General features: G+C 40.1%; 1 protein-coding gene across 2 annotated transcripts in view; it reads right to left on the reverse strand.

The window, feature by feature from the left end:
* The window catches only part of SDK1 (sidekick cell adhesion molecule 1), a 405,082-nt gene that overhangs the window by 92,512 nt on the left and 296,190 nt on the right, over positions 1–16,380 (reverse strand). For both annotated transcript variants that reach the window (XM_054080680.1, XM_054080679.1), the window contains exons 19-22: positions 14,123–14,315; positions 10,832–10,930; positions 5,814–6,005; positions 3,874–3,995 (exon numbers count right to left, since the gene is read on the reverse strand). In XM_054080680.1, coding sequence (XP_053936655.1) covers positions 3,874–3,995; positions 5,814–6,005; positions 10,832–10,930; positions 14,123–14,315 — 606 coding nt within the window. The remainder of the gene's footprint in view (positions 1–3,873; positions 3,996–5,813; positions 6,006–10,831; positions 10,931–14,122; positions 14,316–16,380) is intronic.

Below are 16,380 nucleotides of genomic sequence, written 5' to 3' on the forward strand. Positions count from 1 at the left end.
TCCACAACTTGCAACATCTCTTCACACATGGCATTCAGCCCTTCCACAAGTCTTCTCCTGTCTGCAAAATAATGTTAATCACCAGGAAAACCAAAAAAACCCAAACAAATAAAGCAAAAGAACCAAATCAGCCTCAGCAGATGGGCAAAGAGCTCTTCTTTTCTAATCACCCACTGGAAATCCTGATGCTGCAGACCAAGGCACAGTCATGATATTGTCATTTACTTACTTCTCCTGACAAAACGCCAGGAAAAATCCAGTGCGACAAAAGTAAGCTGAAACTGGACTGCAGCACATTGAGAGTGCAAACACAAAACCAGGTGAACAACAGCAGGGATTCAGAGCCGTTCGTGGCTGCAAATTGCCAGAAAAAAATGTCTACGATACCTACTGTAACTGCATCTGAGAGTACCGGGTGATTAGAAGGATTTACAGAATTCTTTGGGGATGAACATGTTACCTGTGTGAGTCAACGCCACAAGACAGTTACTGCTGGTCCCTATGAACAAGCGTCAGCAGAAGCTTTATATTACGTTAGACCTCCTTCTCTTTTGACTATACTGTATGTAATGGAAAAACAACGTCAGAAATATTTTTAAAAGCCACTGCTATGGTACTTCATTCTAGTTCTCTGTTTGGAAATCTAGTTTCCTCCAGTCCTCTGAGTCTAGATGGAGAGATGGAAAAGAAACAGCCTAGTGATTTTTAAGAAATCCCTTCAGAAGAACAGCTAGAAACACAGAAATGGGATTTTAAACGCTTAATATTTCAGTGTCTACCAACACTAAAATCTTAAAGACCTAATTCTCCTCTCATGTTCATTGACATAATTGAGAACTAGTTACACAGTGGCTCCCACGAATTTACACCCCAGCACAAAACACAGCAGCCAAGGCCAGATGTACACAATTTCACGTCAAATGGAGTTCTTGGCTGTGTTTTTCATCCGAATTGTTCGTGAAGTCTCAGACCTGAAAAACGGCGCTTAGCCAAAACAGAATATTTGGAACATTTTCTAGACCTGCCCCTATTAAGGAAGCTTTGTGTTACATAAAGAAACAAAGAAGAAAAAAATATATTAGTGGCAGGTCATTTGTGTGTATGAATATATATTCTTTGAATTTTGCCTGTAAGGACTCTGACGTTCAGAGTAAAGGTATTCCCCATAGAGACGGAAGAGAAGACACATACATAAGGGATGTCCAGTGCAAAGCTATCACCTAACTAGACAAACAGAGGTGGAAATTGATGAATTACATGACAGGACCCTGAATTTGCTGGTCATGCTTTGTCATGAACCCACTGACAGCCTATGCGGAACATTGACCCAGTTATTCTCCTCCCAGGAAGGATCATGCTGTACAAAGTCTTAGTAAACTGCAACAGATTTTTTTCCCAAGCTATTAGCTGTTTTCAGCTACTCTGCACCTTATCGCAAACTTTCAAGAAGGTGAACAGTCAAAAAAAAATCACAAATGGACAGAGATGCAGTCCCTGTATCTGCCTGGTCAGAATCTTTATCCTTTAATTCAGCCAATTAACTGTCAAGTACACTAGAATATACAGATTAGTGTTTTATAGTTAGATGTGATCCTATCGCTCCAACAATACCACCTCTTTTAAATTCACAGTATGCAAATCAATGTCTTAAGTGGCTTTTAATTTAATGCTAAGGCATGAAATGTTTAACAGTGCTACTGAAAGCATTGGGTGAGTGATTGAAAGATCCAGAAGGAAAAAGCCTTGCCTGTATTTCTGTTTAGAAAGTATTCTTGTGGGTTGGGTGTCACCACTGCCCTTCAATCTAACATAGTCCTCAGGAACAATTATGGTAAAACAGTGATGCTGCAACAGTTTGCGCTCCAGCACAGACACACCACTGCTGAGAACAAATACATGAAAGGTATGAGAGAACACAGCGTCACCAGCAGTTGTTTTGTGAAAGCTTGTGTATCTTTGAAAGGCGGGCAGAAAAACCCGTGAAGTCCAGAGGGCAGGTCAATGGCAGCCGAGATTGAAGTCAGGATGGAGGCATTCCTGCCCTCATCTCTGCTCCTGCTACCATGTTCTCGTCTCCTCCCTTGCGATGGTGCTCTTCTGATCAAACACAGCCTGCGCAGGGAATTGATTTGTCTGAAACTCATTTGTTCTTGGCTGGATCAAGTCTTGTAGCAGCTCTGGGTACAATTATGCCAGAATCAGTACATACAGAGTAAGAAAGTCTTGGTAAGAGTGATGGGGAGATGAGGAGAGGGAACAGGAGCGGGACGAGAGCTCTGCTTTAGATCAGCTAAAGGTGCTGTGAAACTGCACTTTAGCAGAGAAAGAGTTTGAGCGGAGTTGCTGGCAGAAAAGGGCTGTGAACAAAGGATTATACGCAGGTGTCATCCTGGATACAAGATTTGCTGTATCCTTACAAAGTCACCAATTTCTCTGCCTACATGAATTTTGTTAATTATGTGAGAAAGATTTTTTCCTTTTTTTTTTAATTAAATCCACTTGGAACAACACCTCTTGTTGTGCCAAAGCTAAACTAGGAGGTACAGTGCAGAAGAAACTTGCAGATAGGCTGTGGTGAAAAGAACTGCCCAGACTCCACAAAGACTTACGCTGTGCTCCTTCCCCAAATGGAGAAAGTATTCCTGGATCCAGGATCAACACCACCAGCCCCTTGACTCTTCCAGCAACACATGAGATGTTGGTAAGGGTTTGAGAGCAAGAGAGATCCTCCCTTCACTCCCCGCAAAGCAAGAACCTTTCAACAACTATTTGTACCTATGGCTCTTCAAGGATGTAGATGAACTTCATGGTAATTATTATTGCAGTTTTAAAGCAATCAGATTTACTTCAGTGGCATTCTGCAACTCACAAAATTAACAAATTCCATTAGCAATACCAACGCTGTGCTCCAGCACAAAAACTCTTCACAGAATGCGCCAAGCCACCATCTTATAAGATTTTAGTGTTTATTTCTGGAACATGCAATAACGTGTATGTAAATGGTACAAAATACACCAACTTGTTCACAACAATCTCATTACCAAGTGAAGTGATTGTATCAACATGTCTATGTGGTGACGGTGATGTAAGAAGTCCAACATTTGGTCTTAAAAACAGATTATATTATTTATAAAGATCTGTGGGTGGAAAGGAAGAAGCAAAGCTCATCTGTCAGGAAAACAAATGAGGAATAGATAACTCCTCCAAGGCATAATGACAGCAAAAAGAGGGATACTGTTTAAAGCTGATGAAGAAGAGAATTCATCCTATTCATATCTAGAGGCCTGGATAGAAAACCTCAGTATATTCCATTACAAGACAGAAAAATATACTCAGTCTTATGAATAATGGTATCTCCACTGTTCAGTGTAAGTCTTCTTATACTTCTGACTCTATGAGTAATGAGTCCAGGTTTGCATCTGGTTTGAAAATGCACCTAACAGAACTTAAACACAAGTTTCAAATCCTATTTTAAATAAATGGATCAACTTAAGCTCTGCTGTACGTGTTGCTTAGGATGTACCTGATGTTCCTCTGAACATAAGCAAAGCTGCTTTAAAAAAATCCATGTGAATTATTAAAGGATAAGCACTCACATATATATATATTTTCCCTTGTTCCTGTGAACGGAAACTACAGCATTCACATGACCCTTTTCTCACTGGCTACCGCATAGATATTTCCCAGCTAAGCCTCTCAAGCTCCCTAGCACGCCAACCTTTCCAGGACCTCATGAACAGCTACCACCAGGCCATTTACTGAAGAGCTTTGACTCAACATTAAACAAAATCTATAATCCAAACAGCAATTTACTATTTACACCCTCTTTAACCCCTCAGGTACCTAATTAAGAGCTACTTATCAGAAACATACCTGGCCTTCGACTATCCACTTGGAGATGGAGGTTTTGCCATCATATCCTGGCCGGAATTGAAGCGTGGCAGAACGAGGGCTGATGTTGGAAATCACCAGGTTGGTTGGGGCACCTGGAAGTTCTGAAGAAATAGAAATGCAGATGAGAAGTGGAAATGCCCAGTAACACAGGCTAACATTCAATATTTCAAAATATTATCTCTTTCAAAAAATATCTCTGTAATAATTAAAATAGAGCAAAAGCTGTGTGTTTTTTTCTTTACCTTTTTTTTGGCAGACCATTACATCCAGCATTACTATTTCTGCTGGTCAGAGCAGACAGTACATTTTTACAGATCAAAAGAGAAAAGAATGTGCTCATCTACAGAATTACAGCTACTATTTTAGAGAAGTCACACAACAGACAAAGCGTGGTGTCTCAGGGGGAAGGTACTTCTCAGCTCCAGATCTGCCCGTCACTCACCAAGTCACCTAATTCCACTGTTCTTCTGTTTCTCCAGAATTAAATGACAATTTTTACTAGCTTCTTTGAGTATATAAAACTTTGATATATTAACAACAGAAAAACACTCCTATTTTTGGGTAGTGTATGGGGAATATTTTGTAATTCTTACACTGACCTATAACAGTTTACAGGGCATTTCTGATGCCTGAATAAAATAGATGATTTTTTTTAAATCTCTGTAGCAAATAAAGAGGGTGACCTTCTAAATGGCAAATCTGCAGCCCCAACCACATCTTTGCCTCACATCAGTCAAGCTTCCAGCAGCATTTACATTTTTAATATTATCTGAATTATCAACAAAGGCAAGCCCAGGAAAGAGATTAATTATAGATTGTTTAGAATAAATTCTGAATAGTAGCTGCACTTGCAAGTAATGGAAATTACTATTATAATCAGTAATCATTCATATTATCGTACTATGTGTGAACGCAACAGGCAAAAAATGGGCAGCTTTTTGGCACATATCTCAAGTACGCATGAATATACAATATTTCTTGATTCTTACTTCACATTTGTGGGAACTATGATTGATAAACTAACCCTGACCAAGTAGGATAATGCTGTTATCTGGCTAACAACAGGGAGCATGGCATTGATCCAGTCTACAACTTGTCACAATTACCTACGATTAGGGAAAAGAATGGCAAACATACTTCAAGACATACAGAAAAGTTCAATAATACTAGAAAAGGGGAAAACTGGATTACCATCATCAGTGATGTACACTAACTGCTCTACTTCGTGAAATTCTACTTCTATAACCCATAAATTAACTGAAACTGTTTGTTTGAGGTATGAATTGGTTTTTCGGTTTGCTTGCTATAAGGGATGATGGAGAGTGTAGAATTTTAAAACCAAAGTGCAAAAAAGCTTAAAATCACAGGTGCCCCAATGGTAACTCAGACAACGCAGTACAGGACTACTTCCTCACAAATCTTTCTCAAGCCACAATTCCCAAATCTTGTAAATAAGATTTTAGAGTCATTATACAAGCGTTCTCTCATAGGTGATGTAACCTACACCACCTATAAATGGAAAATCGTATACTTTTTAACATGATCCAAACTCTGTTCTTCCTCCAAAGCAACACTTTTTGAATTGACGCAGGTTTCATTCTTCTGTTACTTTGTAAATGTCAAGAGGTTCTGTACTGTATCAACTTTATTACTTTGTCCATTCCTTCTGCCACCTCTACAACTTTTTTTTGTATTTGTTTTAAACAGCTTCAAGTTTCTGCCAATTTCAGATTTCAAGTGTGTTCACGTTAACACTTTGTCTGCTCTAAAAATGAAATTTAAATTACGTGAGAAGGAATTCAATACTTTATAAATAAAACCATTTTTCTTATTGCTGAACCGAAGTACTTTGTGATCTTTTGAACACAGAAACCTGAAGCATCAGCCCATTTTCATTTGTTTCATGCAGTTTCACCAACCTGGGGGCACACCAGAAGAGATGGTGGAGGACGTGACCCATCCGCTCCCTTTTGCAGTCACAGCTGCCACCTCAATTGTGTAGGTGGTGAGAGACGACAGCCCCGTGAGCTTGTACTCCAGCGTCGTGTTGGGTAGTGTGCGTGCAAGACGAGATTCGTTCCTGCCATACACCTCCCAGGAGATCTGGTACTCTGAAAAACAATTACACAGAAGTCAGGGGGCTGTAGCAGTAGCGGGGGCTACTTTTTCTTCTAAAGCACGGTTATATAATAACACAGAGACTGGTAAAATCCTGCTTCTGCAAGAATTGCCTGTGGTCAACGGCTGTATCACTTGTTTCCTACTCTGCTCCATTATGGCCACCTTTTAGAAGCAGAAAAAAAAAAAAGTTTAAATAAACACTTGCTAAAATACCCAAGTAGTTTTCTGATGCTGTTATTTCCAATAAGCAGTTGATGTAGCTACCCTGTGGGGTATCACTTGCCCATTAGATCACAGGTGGGGGTAGCGGACACGGAGTCTCAACAGGCTGTCTCTTCTTCTATGACCACATTGTGTTTGCTATAAAATGGCCAGGAAACCTGGGGATAATCTCACAGAAGGGTGGACTTCCATTTAGGGCATTTTACGAAGCAACTAAGAAGAAACACTGTAAAATACACCACCTTCTCACTGGCTAGAATAGCTAATTAAAAATCTATATGTGCTTTGTAGGGATACTCCCTTTCCAGGCTGAAGTAACCTTCACTGTTGTATATCCAGAAATACTTACAAATCTGACAATAACCAAGTAGGAACATTGTGGGAATCTTCTAGGAACTGAAAAATCTCTACTCCCCACTGCTTGTTCCTCACACAAATCCTTTAGCAGGGTGAATCATTATCCTTTCTTTCAAATCCATAGCATAGCCAATGCATTGTCCAAAACTGCGCTCACTCTGACCTTCTTCTATCATAGCTGGGCTTTCCTTTTTTTCACTTCGATAACCATTTGCCTTCTAAGAACTTTTGAAACTTTCTGCTGTCTGATTTGCTCAATTTTATCTCCAAATCTGCTTGTCCTCCTCCTGCCCAGTCCCACTTTATTCTCGTTTGAACCCTTTTGAACCTTACTGTGCCAGTCTCCAGAGAGCATGTCTGAAAAGTTTGCTTGATTGCAGCTTTCTTTGTGATTTCACTCAAGGGGAGAAAAAAATACATATAGCTCTTGAATGCCTGTGAAATGGAAGTGAGTGAAAAGGACTAACAGAAAGGAACCCTACTGAGTGAACCATGCATGAGGCAAGCTGGCTAGAGAAACTCCCTACTGGGTTCCTGTTCCACCATTTGAGATGAGGAATTCAGAACAGTGTGGGGCTTCAGGTTTTTTTCCTTCCTCTTTTTTTTTTGTTTAACATAAGTTGATTAACATATACAAACTCACGTAATAAACACCTTATGGTATTGATCAACAGGGAAACGTCATCTCATGAACTGAAAGCGTTATGAGACAAATATTTCTCCAAGAGTTTGAGATGTGTGAGATGGTATCCTTCATCTGGTGCTAGCTCTCATCACTGATAGAGATTCGTCTTCACCTATTTTTGCACAAAAATGGGTTCAGAGTACTGACACAGTCACTAATTGTTGTAAAGAGAGGTGATACTTCAACAACTGCAGCTACACTGCAACTGCTTGTCTGGATACGCCCTACCTAGGGGAAGGGGAAAAACTCCCGAATGGTCCTCTGGAACCAATTTTAAGTAAGTGTCTGAATGGGCATTACATAAATCAATAATTTACCGATATCTCAGAGGCACCGTGGTGTTTTGATGCTCTCTGAAAAGGCTTTAGAACCATTTACCAGTGATTACAGTTGATGTAGTGCAGGCAATATTATAATCTGTATGAATATTTTGACAAAATAAGGACTCTATTGCCTTTATTAATAGAGAACAGAAAGGCAGTAGATGACTGTCCACTCCATTTGATGCTCAGTGAAAAGGCAGGAAGGAGTTGCAAACGGAATGACAGAGCAAACATCCCTTTCTTCCAAAATCCACAGGTACTGTCTGTTCCAGATAGGACAGAGTGAAAGGATGAGTCCAAAGGAGGTGCAATTGTGCCTCTTCCTACTTCCCAACAGAGGACATGAGGACACAAAGCTCGTAGCCACATCCACAGTTAGCAAAATATCTGTGTGCAGCCATGGACTCAGGAGTAGAAGCTGGGCAAGGGCCAGGCCGTGGCGCATCTGCCTGCCTGGGAGCTGGGGATGACCCTGCTATGCCTGCTTTGAACCCTACGCATGGGCTGGCAGAGGGAATCAAGGAGTACCACCTCAGAACAAAACAAAATGGGTTGCTCAAAGCAATAAATAATCAGAAGACAACCAGAGGACTTTTAATGCTCTCCCTATTCGTTGCTTGCAAAGAACAGAAAATTTCATGCAGCACACATGAGGCAATCTTAAGCGATTGAGATATCTTCTTTCCCATCTGGATAAGCTTTGCATATACATCAAGTGTTGGTGATTGTTCTTCGCATATTTTATGGTTTTGCCCCTGTGACTATAGGGATGAGACCCAGTGTTCCCACCCATTAGGCATTAGACATAGTCTCTATGTATTTACTTACTGGAAAAAAACATTCACTAGGACAAATAGCCTGAGTTGACATGCAAACTGAAGAAAAGGCAAAAAGGCAGCATTTGCTATTGGATATTTCAGTCCCAAAAGTATAGTTACATACTAGTCATAAAAAAACACAAAGAGAAAATACCTACATACATACCGAGCAGACACAAAGCCAGATGTAAGCATGCATAACAAAAACAGGTGAAAAAAAACGCTGAAGGGAAGGAACAACATCCCCTGTACCCCCAAAGAGCACTTAAGCCACAATGACTGACAGATGGGCAGAACTTTAGGACATGTGGTTGGTAAAAACCCGCTCGCTCTGTTTTACAGACGTTATCACTGCCAGAAACGCGCACGAGGGAGCCCAGTGGCCTGGGCTGAGAGTGTTTCCTCTGGCTGTAAGTGAGAATAGGAAAGGTGCCACAGGGCCTGCCTGTCTGCTTGGGCGCTACACCCTCTCCACAAAATGCTGCCTAACGGAAACTAATGACCAGAGGAGTTTCAGAAATAATTTTCTGTTGATCTGGAGTAAATTCTCTACAAGAGAGCAGTACACCCAATCACAAACTGTCCGTCTACATCCAGGTCCTCATAAATCAACGTTTACCGAGCGAACGAGGAAGATACGGAAATTTACAGCAAGAGTAATGGGCAATTTCCCAGAGCAGGCCGGCTGCCGGGCACCACCCTCCCCGCTTTCCTCCTCCCAGCTCTGCTGCATGAAGCAAGAAGGTCCAGTAAAGATATCAATGAACAGAAATGATGAATAATTGCCTCCCTAAGCACTCAGATCCCCAAGAGGCCCTCTATAAACCTGTAAGGTACTAAGGGCACGAAACAATTTCGCTATTCTTTTCTCATAGTCCAAATACGATTTGCATCGTTAAGAATGTTTCTTTTTCCTTATAAACTTCACTGGGCATTTTACAGTAATGCTTCTTCATGAACAATAGAGCTTCTTGACTTAATTCCTTATGAAATATTTTGTCCCAAATATAATATGATCCATCATCGTGCTCCACTGGGTTTCAAGCCATTCTGGGAGGCAGCAGCTTGTTTCTAGCAAAGCAATTCCACAACACTAAGCACAGTGTTGTTTTCTTGTGCTTAACAAGGATGATGATTACATCATTTTACTTAGATAGCTACACTTGGATTTAGGTACCTAAATTTAAGCATTCAGACTTGAAGGCTTTGGCCATCTTCACTGAATCAATACTGCTCTGCTTTCAGAAGTCATTAGCTTCTGTTCTTGTACCGCTTAAATAAATGCATATTTCAGGAAGGTTACTATGGTATAAAGGCATAAGATGATCTGCATAAGCACTCGCCATATACAAAATACAGCAATATACAAATGGTGCCTATTATGGATGCACAGAGAAAACACTGACAAGTGCAAGTCCTATCAAAATAATTAGATCTGTCTAAATTAAAATGCTTCAGAAAATCAGACTGATATAATATTTCAATGTTCAGGGGCCAGAAAGTCTGATTATTTTTTAACTCCTACAATGTATTTCTTCTTTACAAGTTATAATAATATTTTTAAAACATTTAAATGTGATCCACGTGAAATGATCTTCTCCCTTCCCAACTATGATTTTTACTTCCAGTACTTTAAAATTTGGGAGCTTTCTTGCACTTCAAAATCCTTGAAAGCCTTTGTTAAACAGAATGTCCATCCTGTGCAGCTGTAATAGTTTCCCATCTGAAACCAATATTGCCTCTGTTGATAGGAACTAGAATTTTCTCAACTATTTATAGCTCCCTTTGTGAAAAATAATGAAGTTGCTGATGTTGTGTATACACTATCATACAGTAAATAGAAAAATAGCTTGTCAAATGGCAAGCTCATCAACGAGAAACAAGAGAGTTCTGAACCCTTGTGATGGTTTATACAAAATTAAGTAATGACATGCAAATTCTGTCATGCAGACCACAGCCAGACGGTTTGATCACAGAGGAAGGACACTGCTGATTTCAGGCTTGCTCTTGATTGCAAATCTTCACAATGCCAATCCAGATTTCGCAGCTGTAAACTCCATGGAGGAACCCCCACTTTCAGGGCAAAGGCCAAACACTCTCACAAAGTTTCAGCAATTTAGTAACACAGGTGGAGGTCACTGAAGATTTAACAAGACCAGGAACTCCATGGGGAGCTGATTTCTAACACAGACTGCCTTTTCAGTGACCACAATCATGAGCTGCCAGTAATTGGACCCGTACTTTCTACAACATGCCCTAGCTGACATTTCAATTATCCAAAAGAGGAATCGGGAAACCAGCACTCGCAGTAGCCGATTCTCCCTAAATGCTCTATTACACAAACATTTTTTCAATGCAACGATACACACACTTAAAAAAAAACCAAAAAGGAGATAGCAGCTGATACTTGCCTGTAATGATGCCATTTTTCTCTACAGGTTCTTGCCAGCTGACCTTGAGAGACGTGTCCAGAATCTCCGTGAAACTCAGGTGTCCCACCGCTCCTGGCTCTGGCAATCAGAGAAGGAAATCTGTTAACAGGAGAACCCCATGTACTTTTGATCTGATTCATGCTGCAAGGTTAGGGTTGAAGAAATAAAACCCTGAGCTGGGCCAAGGGAAGCCTGCTGGAAACATCAGTGAGAGCTGCAGGAGAGGAGGGAGAACGCAAGGTGTTAAGAAACACTCTGGCTATCATCACATAAATTATTCTACCCAGTCATCACCCTAACTGCGCAGCAAACTAAAGAGAGTGGCAGCAGGAAACTCGCGTGCAACTTGTTCTCTGGCTCTCCTCTTGATCTAATCTAATTAGAACAATCAAGCTGGCAATCTTGGAGGCAACTGTATTTGCTGTTTTCCCTACAGTGTGTGGCATTTACCTGCGCTGCTGTGTGCAGCTTATCTGCCCTCAACAACCCCAGCAGCAGCCCCTCCACCCAGGAAGGGCTTTTTGCTTATGCAAGGTCACAGCCAAGGACAGTCACCAAGCCACTGCTTGGATAGATTCTCTCAAAACAACTCTAAAAATGTCCAACATAATGGCAGCTGTCTTCCGTAAAATGAATACAAGTGTGTGAAACTTTTAAAGGATTTTTATGATGAAGCTCAAGAGCTCTTAAAAATTTCAGCTCCCTAGTGTGCAATGAAAGAGCATAAAATGGAATGACTGTCAAGAATATGCCATCGTCCCTCAATTTTGATCTTCAAGGAAGACATCCTGACTGATTTTTGATCCAACTGCTGTTCTATCTTCAATCGATGTACTGGAAAAAGGAGTTTTTGTTCACTTTATATTCACTGTGCTTCTGTCATTGGATCCCTGCCCGAGTATCCTCCAGCTCCACTGACATCAGTTGGCAATTTCTCGTCTGCAATTTCGTATTTTGTTTCCTCTTCACTTTAGTCCAGTTTCTCATTCCCCTCCAGCTATGATAAAAAAAACCCCCAATCCTGCCAGTAGGTCGGAATTTGCAATTCTGCAATTCTAGTGAGGAAAATTTCCAAATTCATTCTGTGATATCTAGTAATCACAGCATTACAGAAAAAACTGCTGATCTGGTAGCGATCTCAGGAATACCCAACAAGAGCACAGCAATTACGCACTATTTGGAAGCACGTATCTGCAGACCTTCAAATCGCACACTCACAAAGCTTTACTCCAATTAGCTCCCACGGTTGCAGTCCAGTTTTAACGTCGTAATGAAAAACAGGTGCAGGCTACTCCAAGCCAGGACACGTTGCTTCTGACTGGATGTCAGATTTTATTTGACCTACAGTTCATCAGCAAACAGATCTGTTTGCGCTGTTTTTCTCTAAAAGATTGCCTAGCTTTGCTCTACAGACAGAAAATTATCACCTGAGAACATGAATGGCAGTCCTTTTGAATCCTGTTTCCTACCACATACATCCTGAAGTAACTCACATTCAACACGTCCTCCACAAAGATGCATTACACTACCCAGCACTTAACTTCTCAGTCACGGTGAAAATCAAGGAAAGCAATTCTGAAGGATCAAAACCAAATAAAAATTCCTGCTCATCTCTACTGCTGAAGCTTCTTGTAGCACACAGCTGCATACATCAAGAAAAGTTTTATATGTTTTACAAAATACAAGTCTGGCTTTCTCTCATTTTATGTTTCATAATGGAATTTCCTTGTGTTTAAAAAAGCATGTGTTCCCAACACCTCCTTTAATGCCTTGACTGTGCCTTTCCTCCCACTTTGCACAAAGTCTTCAAGGCTCATTTCTGCAGCCTTTCCTTCATAATTAACAGTTTCTTTCCTCTTCCCAGCTGGTCAATTTTCACTAAATCTTAGGGATCTTTGGCTTCTTCCCCTTCTGTACTCACTGAAATTAGACATGTGGTTCAAATGTTGTTGGAGGGAGAAAGACAGATGGACGTAAGACACACAACTGAACACGTTTACAAATCATCACTATCAAAAGCCCTGCTTTAGGAAAAGAGGCAGAAAAGTTAATACCACACACAGGAACCTAATGCACATTTTTCTTTCCTCCGTGTCTTTTGCTTTAAGCCCAGGTAAACATGTATGAGTTTATATTAATGGTTCACATGGATTTCTGGTAGTTAAATTGCTGTCCTTGTGATCTTCTAGTTTTAGTCTACAACCTGCTCTTGGCGCAGAGGTCTAGCGCATGGAGGAGACTAACCATAAAGGGAAAACCCACAGGAAAGTCCTTAATTTTCTTCATATTCTTTCAAGAGCATCTCATGAAAAACTGGATTATCACTTTGAGTCTCACTTCTGTGAATGTTAATGATAATCAGATTTTTCTTTATGGAAATACTGACTAACCTAAAAGATCCCTATTAAGGTAAAGTAGTATTTCTAAAAACAATATCTTAAAGGATGTATAAGACTTTTTTTTAATTCCTATTTGGATTTGAAAATGTGCAGCAGTGTTTATGACAATCTGTGACAGGACTGAAGCGCTGTGGACACACAGTTAGATATCAGGGCCACTGCAATGTAGTTATCTGCATCAGACACATGGCGGACTTGTTAGTCCCAAATATGTCTTAAGGAAACATTTCCAAGGGGCCACAGAGGCCAAAACGTTTTCTGATGTGGGAATTAATTTATATGCTAAGCTATCCAGCTCATTTTATTTCATCCTATGAATTTGATTCTAGTTTTGCAAAATAAAAGTTACTGCATTGTTATGATCCCGATTCCTTTATACAAGTACTTGCAATATAATATAGATAAAGACATTTTCAATATATTGAACAAGAGAAGGAAACAATCATAAATTAAAAATTGACCACCACGGGTATTTCCAGCGCTCAGTTTGGAGGAAGATCAATTCATATTTATTCAGATGCCTGAACATGGATTTAAGAGCACAAGGGTTTTACAGACATAAACATTGTGTTGCGTGTTAGCTGAACCAGGCTACACAGTTTTCAACTTCTGACCAATATAAAAAAAAAATGTTGAGGTTTAAACCATAATGAAAAAGAAATTAAATGTCTTTAATTTGCCACAGGCTACAAGAACACACACGGACAACTGGCTGAGGTCACTGTCTCACGCAGAGTAACTTGACAAGATTACAAACTGATTGCGATCCTGGGGGTCCAATGTTAAGTGCCCAGATTTGAAAATTATGGCTTTTCTATCCAACCAAACAAAATCCAAGCACTGACATTTTCCACCAGTGTTGACTACTCACTGTCTTCAAGGGTACGCAGGAGCTGGGGTGGGCTCTGTGGTCCATCGCCAGGTGTGGTGAAACACAGAACCGATGTATAGTAAGCAGTGTATTTCTTCAGGTTGGTGATACAGCCGCTATGAACACCATGAAAATCTGGAGCAATGGTGACCACAGTCAGAGTCTCTGGAGAATCCACTGGCCATGCTAGAAGCTAGAAAATTTAAACAGGGATGAGTTCTCATCAGAAGTTGTGTCTATTTGGAATGCAAGTATGCTTGGCTGCCAAAACCATCTTAATCTGATTGTGAAAAACAAGCAATGCTGTTAAACTACTGTCAGCTCTGATGCTGAACAGATGGATATAACACTGTTACTGTGATAACTGGAGGGATGTGTATCACATTCACTAGTGATGAGGGATATACTGATACCACGGAGGTACTGCAATTCTCGATGTCTGCTACTGAACAACGCCAAAACTATCGTGAGTGATTATTTGTATGACACGAGTCTTTTGTCTCTCTCTGGGCTGCTCTGTGCAGCCTGGACAGTCTCTGCTGCTGAAAGAAAGCTGAATAGTACTTTCAATGCTACCCCAAAATAAATGCTTTATCTTATTCTGGGGTTCCTTTAAAGATCCCACTGGCCAGAGAGGTTAGCGGGATGGGAAGGAATCCTTCTCCTCCCACAGCCCTCCAGCATCCCATTGACCAGCCTAGCCTAGCAGACTAAGGGGATTACAGTGTTTGGGGGTTTGGGGATATCTGCATTGCAAATGATTCATGTGCTTCTGCAACTACAAAAAGAATAGAAAATGGTTGTAAAGATGAATACTACAATTTTCAGCACCTAGGTTCTAAAAGTTATACTCCTGAAGACATTTTCATGCATTTAAAATAGCGTGCTTGTCAGATGTGCTCTGTTCTTCCAGGTTTCACTCATCTCGGCAGATCTTCTGGGTGATCGATATTTTTTAGACTGGAGCACCTCATGCGTAGGTACCTAAACGAGGACCTAAAAAATTCATTTTTGGCAAATGACTTTGAAATTTTAAAACAATTTTTGAAATCGCCTTAACGGCTTAGGGGTCTACAGCTTTAAAGTGCTTATGAAATTTTTATTTCATCCAAAAATTCTTACCGTGTAGCTCATACAAGTGTGTTAAAATTCTAGGCCTTGCTCGGTAGCTATGTAAATTATGCTACTTGTATTGATTTCAGGCTCATAAACATGAATAGATGCCTGAAATTAATGAGCCATATTTGACACATTTAGCCAATGCATGTAGTTTCTGATAATCAGAAAGCACAGCTAGAGGACTATAAGGAGTAATTTTGTTAGGAATATTTCATATTTCAAAAGGTGCACTTTACAACTTCTTGAAATGCAAATAAATTTCAAAGAAAAGATAAAAATGGAAAATGGTTGATGGAATACTAAGTTTTATTTTCTTTTCTAAATCACCTTTGTGGGTTACAATTGGCATTTACAACTTTGGAGAACTGAACTTCTCTTTATTGACTACATTTCATTGCAGTGTCTTCAGGAAATGTGCGGAAAATAAAGGTGAACAGTTCCATCAGTTACAGGAAAAAATGGGTTTAATCCTTAAGAAAAGCAAAGGCCTAGATTTGACTACTAGTGATTTATAAATCATACACAAAACTATGCCATAGAAGTACCTGACAGTCTTACTACTGCAATTCACAAACCCTACGAGAAACAGGAATGATAAAGCTGTTACAATCCAAAGAAATTAAAGGAAAGAGAAATTTTGCTAGTTTTCACTGACCAACGACAGACACAAATTACAATTTTGGTTATTTTATACCATTGCAAAAGAAATCAAAACATAAATTAGAAGTAGCCATAGGATGAGACCAAAGCTCTTTAGACTGAAACTCTGTTTGAATAAAGCAATGAACAAAAATCTGAAATATGACTTCTGCAAATTTGACTGAGTTCACCACGCTTGGACTTGCACCAGAAAATTACAGTGCATTGCAGTCCACTGAGTCCCCAAAGTGCTTTTATTTTCCAGAGTCCGAACAGAAGCCAAGTTCTACTTCTGCACTGAGGTCTCAGGATACACACCTGCAGCCCTGGCAGCGACCTAATCCTGAGAGCTGATTCCATCTCTGGGAAACAAACAGACACACCTGTCTACATCTATAGAGTACTTCAGCAGTAGGATTCTGAAATCATCACGGTTTTTTTACAAGATATATGCTGAAAGTCTGTCTTTGTTTCTCCACCACTGTGAGAAAATGCCCACA

Source organism: Cuculus canorus, chromosome 15 (genome assembly GCF_017976375.1).
Source record: "Cuculus canorus isolate bCucCan1 chromosome 15, bCucCan1.pri, whole genome shotgun sequence".
NCBI lineage: Eukaryota > Metazoa > Chordata > Aves > Cuculiformes > Cuculidae > Cuculus > Cuculus canorus.